At 39.6% G+C, this 10,362-nt stretch overlaps 1 protein-coding gene across 1 annotated transcript in view; it reads left to right on the forward strand.

Moving 5' to 3' along the window:
* LOC101341538 (membrane-spanning 4-domains subfamily A member 4A-like) overlaps positions 1-5,753 on the forward strand; it is a 26,477-nt gene extending 20,724 nt beyond the window's left edge. Inside the window, exon 3 of the mRNA XM_023743190.1 lies at positions 5,451-5,753. Coding sequence (XP_023598958.1) covers positions 5,451-5,642 — 192 coding nt within the window. The 3' untranslated portion in view covers positions 5,643-5,753. The remainder of the gene's footprint in view (positions 1-5,450) is intronic.
* Positions 5,754-10,362: the final 4,609 nt, after the last annotated feature.

The following is a 10,362-nucleotide window of genomic DNA, read 5'->3' on the forward strand; positions in this document are numbered from 1 at the left end:
CCTTGCTTTTTCTGTTGTTGATTTCTACCTTGATGGCATTGTGGTCAGAGAAGATACTTTGTATTATCTCAACATTTTAGGTCATGTTGAGGATTGCTCTGTGTCCTAAGATGTGGTCTATTCTGGAGAATGTTCCTCGTGCATTGGAGAAGAATGTGTACTTTGCAACTGTTGGATGGAGTGTTTTATATATGTCTGTGAGGTCAAATTGGTTGATTGTGCCCTTTAGGTCTTCTGTATCTTTGCTGAGTTTATTTTTAGATGTTCTGTCCTTTACTGAGAGTGGTGTGTTGAAATCTCCAACTATTATTGTGGAACTGTCAATTTCTCTTTTCAGTACAGTTAGTGTTTGTTTTATGTATTTTGGAGCCCTGTTGTTGGGTGCATAGATGTTTATTATGGTTATGTCTTCATGATGGGTCGTCCCCTTAATCATTATGTAGTGTCCTTCTTTGTCTTATGGTGGATTTTGTTTTAAAATCTATTTTATCTGAGATTAGTATTGCCACTCCTGCGCTTTTTTGGTAGTTGTTAGCTTGATATATTTTTTCCAACCTTTGATTTTTAATAAATTCACATCTTTGTTTCTAAGGTGTGTCTCTTGTAGACAGCATATAGATGCATCCTGTTTTTTTATCCATTCTGTCACTCTCCATGTTTTTATGGGAACATTTAGGCCATTTAAATTCAGTGTAATTATTGATCGGTGTGAGTTTACTGGTGTCATTTTGTAGTGCTTTTCTTTTGTGGTGCTGACGATTTCTTTGTTCCTCTAACTTTTCTGTGCTGAATTCCTTCTGTTTGTGGATTTTTTTCATTTGTTTTGTTTTTGTAGGCTTTGTTTTTACTGAGACTTTATGTTTTTCCTCTTTATTTTTGTGAGTATGCTTGTTAACTATCTTTGTGGTTACCATGAAGTTTACTCTTATCTTTCTAAGTTTGAAGCAGTCTATTATTACTTGGTATTGCCTTGCCTTCCTCTCCACTAAAAGGTTCTGTACCTACACCGTTTGTTCCCTCCTTTTTTTGTTCTGATGTTGTTTTCATTTACAGATGAACTGCTCTGATTCCGTGCTGTATTTATTTTGGTTTTGGATAGTCCTTGAGAGTTCATTTCCTAGATTCGTATCTGGCTGGTATGATCATGCATCCTAGATTCATCCTGTGAGCTGAAGTTGTTTGTTCTCAGATCAAAGGAATCCCTTTAATACTTCTTGTAAGTTTGGTTTGGTTTGGTTTTTATATATTCCCTAAATTTCTGTTTATCTGGAAATGACCTAATTTCACCATCATATTTGAACAAGAGTTTTGCAGAATGTCTTAATCTTGGCTGGCAATTTTTTTCTTTCAAGGTTTTATATATGTCATTCCATTGCCGTTTTGCCTGCATGGTTTCGGCCGAATAATCTGAGCTAGTCTTGTTGTTTCTCCTCTGTATGTGACTTCTTGTTTTTCATGAGCTGCTCTCAAGATTCTGTGTTTGTCTTTGGTTTTGGCGAGTGATATTATGATATGCCTTTGTGATTTTCTTTTGGGGTCTGTCCTATATGAGGTTCGTTGAGCTTCTTGGATAGCCAGCCTTTCATCTTTCATGATATAGGGGGAATTTTCTATCATCAGTTCTTCAATGATCCTCTCTGTGTTTTCTCTTTTCTCCCCCTTTTCTGGAACTCCAATCACTTGAAAATTTTTACTTTTGATTGTATCCCACATAATTCTCAGGGTCTCTTCATTTTTCCTCATTTTTTTTTCTGAGTTTTCCTGAAACAGAGTTGTATCCAAGTGTTTGTCTTCACTTCCACTCTTCCTGTCTTCCACCATTTCAAATCTGCTCCTCAGCCCTTCTATGACACTGTCCATTTCTGAAATCTTGTTGTTTATCTTTTGGATTTCTATTTGTTGCTGTTGTATAATTTCTAGTTGTGAATTTATTTCAGTATTTTGTTCCTGAATTATTTTCCTTAATTCTTCCATTTTTTGTCTGTATTTTCCATGAATTTGTCTATTTTTTCACATTTTTGGTCTGTTTTTTCCTTCAACTCTTGGATAATTCTGAGTATTAGAGATTTCAATTCCCTATCGGGTAGTTCTAGTGCCTTTTCTTCTACTGGAAATTCACCCGGTGTTTTATTTTAGATGACTACTGGAACCATCATGTCTTGTTTTTGTAAATGTTTTGATATTGTCTGCTGTCTATGGGGCATTCAGTAGTTATTTTTCTCGTTTATTGATTATAGATTTGTTTGTTTCATCCTTTTTTTTTTTTTGCTATATCTGAGCAGGCGGGCTGTGTGTTCTTTGTGGTTTGCTCACCTCTGGGTATGATACTTTTTGCCTCCTTCTCCAACTGGTAGGGTAAGTCGCTCAGATATGCTACAGCAGGGCAGGTCTATCAGAAGAGGAGTTTCTGGGATGGATTGTTTGTGGCACTTACTACAGACACCAGGGCAGGCTGGCAGTCAGTGCAGGGCAGGTTCCAGTAGGCCGTGCCTCTGCTGCTTGGTGGTGTGATGTTAAGTGCACGGTGCCGGTAGGCAGAATGGAGGGGGGAGATTGTGATGTGTGGAGCTAAGATGGGTATGGGAGAGAGGAGAAAGGAACAGGAGCCAAAAACATATAAACAAAAAAGAGTTCCAGGAGAGCTTGTCATTGGAATGCAGAGATGAGAGACCATGAAATGGAGAAAAACAAAAAGGGGAAGAAGAAAAAAAAGAAAAGAAAGAATAAATAAAAATTAGAAAGAAAAAAATAAAAGAAAAGCTCCCAGGGATACCATCAGTTTAGCCACAAGGTCTGTGGAAGTTGTTTCCAGGTGTTGAAGTACAGCCTGACTAGAAAGCTTAGAGGTGTCACTCAGTGCCTGATATTCAGTGGACAGGAAGAGAAGGAAGGTATAGAGAGACAAGACACTGAGTAATGAAGAAAGACAAAAAGGCAAAAAGAGGGAAAAGAAAAGAAAACAAATTTAAAAAAAGAACAAGAACCCCGCCCCCGCCAAAAAAAAACAGAAAAAAATAAAAACCCACAAAAAAAGAAATCCCTCAGGGATCCCTCCACGCATCTGCAGAAGCTAAGGGTGTAGGTCCCAAGCTGCGCAGCACTGCCCGGCCAGGACAGGCTCCTAACTTGAAGAAAGAAAAAGAAACCAAACAAACAATTCAAAAGAAACAATCAAACAAAAAAAAAGCCCTGGGATCCCACCAGTGTGGCAACAGAGACTGGTAATCAACTCCACATTTGAGCGGAGCTCCACAGCCCCTCAGGAAGAAGCAAAGATGGCACACGGAGCCAGGTATTTGAGTGAAAGGAGGGCGAGGTGTTGAGAGGTAAGGAAGAAATCAAAAGAAGTTGAAAAAAGCAACACCAGCAGCCAACATATGGCACTCAGGGAGTCGGCCAGTGTGGGCAGGTGGAATCCAAGCAGCCGGTGCTTCCTAGCCAAGAGACTGTGGCCGAGGGAAGCAGAGGAGGCCGAGGGAAGTAGAGGAGGCCGAGTGGGTGTGAAGAAGGGATGGGGGTGGGAAAGCATATATTGCTGTTTATGGGTTGTTCTGTCTCCTGCTGGAAGCTCCGTGAAGCTGCTTTCTCATACCCCCATTTGCTGGTCCCTGATGGGAGTCCAAGATGGCAGATCCATGCTGAGTTGGGAGATCCGTGGTGAGTTAACTGATAATGCACCTCTGCATGTATGTCTCCTCACTCTCTGTCACTTTCTTATTCCATTTGGTGCTTTGCTGAGTTCTTTATCTCTTCATTTGATGTTTAGGGTTTCAGGATTGCTGTTTTCTCTGTTTGGCTTAGTTTTTCAGATCTTTGCTGTGGAGGGACAGTGTGGTGCTTCTGCCTAGAGCGTCATGTTGCTGGAAGTCCTCTTGATTGTTTTTAAACAAGCAGGAAAGACTGTGAGCTTTAACTGGTTGGGCTAGTATTTCAAAATAGCTAATTAGTCAATTGGCCCATGATAGAATTTCTGACATGGGGCTGAATATTTTGGCAAGGTAGTTGCTAAGAGAATCTTTATGAAGAAACAGAGGATTCCTTAGGGGAAATGTGAAATAGGAATGTTCAAAACATCTCTGCAACTTGAGGTCCAGCCCATGACAAGGGCACTGATTGTTGGTGTGACATAATATTTATTAACTGAATGATTATAATGTATAATAAAATTGAATCCTAAAACGATTTTGATTCAGATTATGATAAAATAAAATTCACACTAAGGTTATTAAAAAAGAAGAAGAAATTTTAAATCATAACTTCCATGCCAAGCTGTCTTTCACAAAGTCAATAAAAGGCAAAAACCCAGATTTCATCAAATGTTTTCCCTGCCAAAAGACCATATTTGAATATTCTTTGCTCAAAGGATAAATACTAAACTGTGGAGCATGTTAAAGATGGTCCTTCCAAATCTCCCTCCCTAGCTTGTCATCCAGCGATACGGACTAAAATGTGCCTACTGCTGCACTCAACACCGAACCTGTTACTCTTTTCTGAGAAATTTGAGTTTTTATAAAAGGTCTCCATACCTTTTCCCCTGAGAAGAGGATGTATATAAGGGAATACTCAGGGGAGGGAAATAATATACAGAAGGCATAGAGGCATGAAAGCAAGCAGCACTTAAAGAAAGACAAGCAATCCTGCACCAGAAGTATGACACGGTAGGAGATGGACACAGTATATGTCCAACTAAAGTATAAAGGGCTTTGTAAGCCCCTCTAATGAGATTCTTAGGGGAGTCATCTGAAGGATACAAGTTTGAGAATGACAAGATCATATCTGTGTTCTGGCAAGAGATTAAATCCCTGGGAGGTACAAATGGTTTGCACTTCACTACTAGCCTAAAGATGGACATTCAAACCCACCCAGTGGTGCCACAGAAGAAAGACCTGGCAATCTGCATCTGTAAAGATTAAAACTAGAAAACCCCTATGAAGTCTTCTTAAAACCAAAAAACAGTTTAGCTTAACTAGTAAAATATGACTGTCTTGAGCATTATGCTCTTTTAAAAACTATCTCTATGGGATCAAAGTGACAACAGCAACTTCAAAGATTAGATAGAAGCCTTAGAGGGCTGTGAGTATATATTAATGGGTGAGGAATAATTCAGAAAAGGAGGGTGAGAAAGATTGCACGACTTCATGATTGTAATCAATGTCACTGAATTACACATATAGACACTGTTGAATTAGTCTATATTGTGCTGTGTATATTCTCAACAACAACAAAAACAAAAAACCCTGTGGAGCAGTTCTACTCTGTAACACATAGGGTTGTCATACTTCAGAATCAACTGTATGGTAATGGGTTAGGGTTTGTTTTTTTTTTTAAATAATGAAAGAGACAAATTAGGAGACTACTGTTGGAGAGATAACTCTGTTGGGGCAGAAGCAAGGGGTGTGAAGGATGGAGGCATATCTGAGGATGTCACTGGACTGTTCATTCCTTTCTAGGTGCAAGGTAGCCTAGGATTGAATATCACCAGCTCAGTCGTGGCTGCCATAGGGATCATACTCACTGCTTTGAGCCTGACTATTTTTTCATCCAGCCACCTTTATTGTGACTCTAATCGGATGCCAGAAAACTGTGCCATGATCTGGTCCATGTTAATAGTGAGTTCTTCCTCTTTTCATGAAGTACTGTAATGGAAGCAGGTCACAGGAGCCCTGGTTCTGGCAGAAGTAACAATCAGCATTCTTTACTTGCTTGATCACTATGGGAACTTTGAGAAATAGGGCAATGTGTTATTTAGGAGTTAGGGCTACATCTCACATCCCTCCTTGTTTATGCTCTATATGTGATCAGGCAAAGTGGGAAAAGAAAGCTCATATTTATTGAACACTTACTTTCTAACAGTTATTGTGCTGGACCCTTTGCATAATTTTCTTGTTTAGTTTCACAATTCTGATCAGTATGTACTATTACTCTCTCCAAAAATGGAGCTCAGGTGTCTGTCTTTAATACGTCTCCAGAGCTTCTTGATTGAACTTCTGATGGGGTTACCTGATTCTCTAACTAAAGTAAAATTGTCTTGAACATTATCCTACAAGTGATGAGTAACCCAGGGTCCCTCCCAACATCTCCAGATGTTCTTACATGACTCATTGTTTCTATCCCCAACATCCTGCTCCTGGAAAAGTACCAATCTTCATTCTGTATTTTACAACTTTTGTGTTCCGCTTGTCCCCATATGGATACTATCCTAAAACTTTATTCTCCAAATTACCACTGTTATGGATTGAATTTTGTCCCCTCAGAAGACTTTGAAGTCCTAACTCCTGTACCTGTGAGTATGACCCTGTTTTTCTTTGTTAGGTTAATCAAGACATTCCAGAGTAGGGTGGTTCTTAAACCTAATCGCATCCAGTGGTCTCTTATACAAGGGAAAACAGAGAGACACACACACAGGCGGAAGGCAAATTACATGTGAAAATTCATGTCTAAGCCAAAGAATGCCAAGAACACCTGGAGCTACCAACAAGGAAGGACTCTTTCCTAGAGCTAATACTCTGATTTGGACTTCTAACCTCCAAAACTGTGAGACAATGAATCCTCGTTCTTTATGGTACTTTTTTGTTATGGCGGCACTAGCAAACTAAGACAACCGCTTATAAAAGATGGTGTAGGTAGTAAAACTTCTTGAAGTTTTGGATCATGGGGTAAGTGTGTGTGGGGTGGGTGAAGATTGCAGCCAAGGATAACAAAGTAAAATACAGCATTAAATATTTGCTACTTAAAAGTCTCTTGGCCAGTCTCAATGCCATTGAGTTTTCTGTAATCATTGCTCCATATAAACATCTAGCATTCCACTATGCTGCTTAGTTTTTTCTCATGTCTTCATTATATCTTATCCTCAGTTAAATGTGGACTTCAGCATTGTTCCTAATTTATTATGCAGACCAACTGCAGTGCCAATGTCTCCAGGGCTATATGGTCATACCAAAATAACCCCTTGAGGTAACTTTGCTAAAAAAATCTATTCCCCTTTATATTTCCAACAATTCTTAGAGTAAACAATTTTATTTCTTGCCACTCATTCAAAATAAGAAAGGAGAGCTTCTTCAGAGAACTTAACACATTTTTCTAAGGTGAAACAGTTAGAAATTGGCAAAAGCAGGATTTGAATTTGGAACTTCCTGTTTCTCACCTCCTATATCATTTACGATCATTCCATTTTGGTATACTGAAGAAGAATTTTTGAATTTTTTGCTCAGTCTCTAAAGTTTTCCATGTTAATAGACTTTAAGGGTGCAATGATAGGGACCAAATCTGTACTTGACCAGCTTAATGGGGATGGCTTCCTTGGTGTCTACACAGGGCCCTGTCCACAGAAAGGCCAGTGGTTGGTTTAATGCTCTGCTGTCGCTATCTTGAAATTTTTAATAATTTTTGAAAAAGAAGCCCCACATTTTCATTTTTCACTTGGCCCTATAAGTTATGTAGTTTGTCCTGCCTTCATCTCAATCACCTTCTTCCAAAAGCCGTCATGAATTCTCATTAATTGTGTGAAGATTTTTCTCCTGCCCATCCTTACACCAGAAGGCATCCATAAGGTCTGCCTGGAATCTGAAGCATCAAGTGTCTTCTTATCTCGGCATCTGCACTTTCAGCCCACAAGTCTATGAGACCATATTTTGTGCTCAATCCAAGAGTCAGCACTCTGGGAGACATAGAAAGGTAACCATGTTTCTGCTTTCAGGAAACTCTAGTCTAGTCTTCCTGAGAGGAAAATATCATCATCACCATAATTATCATTCATCATCATCATCTTCATCCCAGCAGTTAGTTTTCCAAAGGGTTAGAGGATTTACCTTTGAATAGAATTATCAAAAGAGGTTAGAAGACGGCGAGATCTTTGTAGATAAATGTTTAGATAGCACATTACCTAGTTTCATTAGGTAGAACTGTATGAAACTTGCCAGTGATCAACTATACTTGACCTAGGAAAACAGCAGTTCGATGTGGCTCAAACTAATACATTTTTATTTGCTACTTTTTGCTGAAAATGCAGCCTGGCACTGGTTTCTGAAAATAAAGTTTTATTAAAACACAGCCTCCACCATTTGTTTACATATTGTGTCAGGCTGCTTTTGCACTACAACTGGAGAGTTGAGCAATTGCAACAGAGACCTTATAGCCTGCAAAGCTTTAAGTATTTACTATCCGGCCCCTTACAGAAAAAATTTGCCAACCACTGGTCTACCCCTCTAGATGGTATGATCCTTGAAGTCAAGGAAATTGTTTTTCATTTGCTCCCGTACCTTCAGTACCTACAACAACGCTTAAAATACAAATGTTACTGAATAAATATTTGTTCAATGGATGAGTGAAAAGATAATGAAGTAATTAATACAAATATTCTTAGGTCCACTTGAGTTTGTATTGTATCCTGAGTCCCTCATCCTTGGGTTCCTCCAGACCAGAGGAACTATCCCTGCCCAAGGAGAGAAAGGAGAAAATGATTAGACCAAAAAATCCCAGGCATCATTTTAGGATAAGATTATTAGGAATAAGAGTACTTCCCAATGTCCCTCAAATCTGAGTACGTGTTTTGGCTAAAGATTGGATCTAAAGCCAGTTCTCCTAGAGTATGGATTAAAGACAGACTCATTTGGTGTTCATTACTACCTTGTTGTTGTGTGCCATCACGTTGATTTCAACTCATAGTGACCCTATAGGGCAGAGTAGAACTGCCGCATAGGGTTTCCAAGGAGCAGCTGGTGGATTTGAACTGCCGCTTTTGGTTAGAAGCTGAGCTCTTAACCACTGTGCAACCACGGCTCCATTACTACATTAGTTTCTAATTACTTCTGCAATAAATTAGCACAAACTTAGTTAATTAAAACAAAATAAATTTATTACCTTATGTTTCTGGAAGTCGAAGTCTGAAATGGATCTTACTGGGCTAAAATCGAGATTTCAGCAGGGCTATGTTGTTACCAGAAGCTCTAGGGAAGAATCTGGATCCTTGTCTTTTCCATCTTTTAGAGGCTACCTGCATTCCTTGGCTCATGGACCCTTACTCTGTCTTCAAAGCAAGCAGAGCATCATCTTCAGATCTCTCTATGATTTCTGCCTCTTACTTCTACTTATAAGAATGTTTATAAATTAAATTTGGCCCATGTGGATAATCCAGGGTAATCTCCCCATCTCAAAGCAACTGATTAGCAGCCTTTGCCATGTAATTTAACATATTCACAGATTCTGGGGATTAAGACCTGGACCTCTTTGGAGGGAACATTTCTACCTACAATGACTAAGCTATGAGAACATACCATAACGCCCATTATATGGAATTTCAAGTGTTTCAAAAGACTAAGATGACAATGATCTCTATGATCTGTTTCTCCTCTTTTTAAAGTGCTTTCACAGTCTATCCTCACAGTAGCACTGGAAAGTAGAAGACAAGGGATTAAAAAAAAAAAAAGCACGACTACTTTTTCAGTGATAAGTGAGAAAATAAGTGGCTTTTACCAGGCCAAAAACTGGCCGAAGTTCTGGCTGCAGTGGAAGCCAGTTTTTCTGAGCCCTGGCCAGTCCTTTTCCTCTTTTGGCCCTGTAATCAGTGATTAGTGTTTGGAATTTTTCATCTCCCTCCTCATGTTCCTTTGTTATGGATTTGTTCCTAGGGTATGGATGGTATCGTGCTCATTTTAAGTGTGCTGGAGTTCTGCATTGCCGTGTCTCTCTCTGCCTTTGGATGCAAAGTAACCTGTCGTAACTCTAGTGGGGTGAGTACTGAGTTTCCCTTGAAGATGTCTGTATTAGTTTTTTATTGTTGTGGAAGAAAATGCCACAGACTTAGAGACTGAAACAACATACATTTATTATCTCCCAGTTTCCATGGGTCAAGAGTTTGGGCACGGCTTATCTGGGTCCTTTGCTCAGGGTCTTAAAGCCTGCAATCAAGGAGTCAGCTGGAGTTGTGGTCTCATGTGAGGCTGATGATCCTCTTTCATGCTCCCATGGTGGAATTAATTTCCTTTCAACTGTAGAACTCATGGCTACCACATCTCAGAGGCCAGCAGGAGAGCAAACGTCTCTTCTGGTTTGAAGGTCTTTTAAAGCACTCACTTGAGTAGGTCAGGTCCACCTAGGAGAATGTCCCTTTTGATAACTGCAAAGCCCACTGATGAGTAACCTAATCATGGAAGTGGCATCTCGTCGTATACACAGATCTGACCCACACTCAAAGGAAGGTGTGTCGTGAAAGGGTGTGGGTAATTGACAGGTCATCTTAGAATTCTGCCTACCACAACGGTTTAAGAAAACCTATTTTTTCACCACCTTTACTCCTTCAAAGGGCCTCCCTTCTGAGTACAGATTTGAGAAGACTTCACAATAGAGGGAGCCCTGGTAGCACAG

This window comes from Trichechus manatus, unplaced genomic scaffold (genome assembly GCF_000243295.1).
Source record: "Trichechus manatus latirostris isolate Lorelei unplaced genomic scaffold, TriManLat1.0 scaffold00240, whole genome shotgun sequence".
NCBI classification, from domain to species: Eukaryota; Metazoa; Chordata; class Mammalia; order Sirenia; family Trichechidae; genus Trichechus; species Trichechus manatus.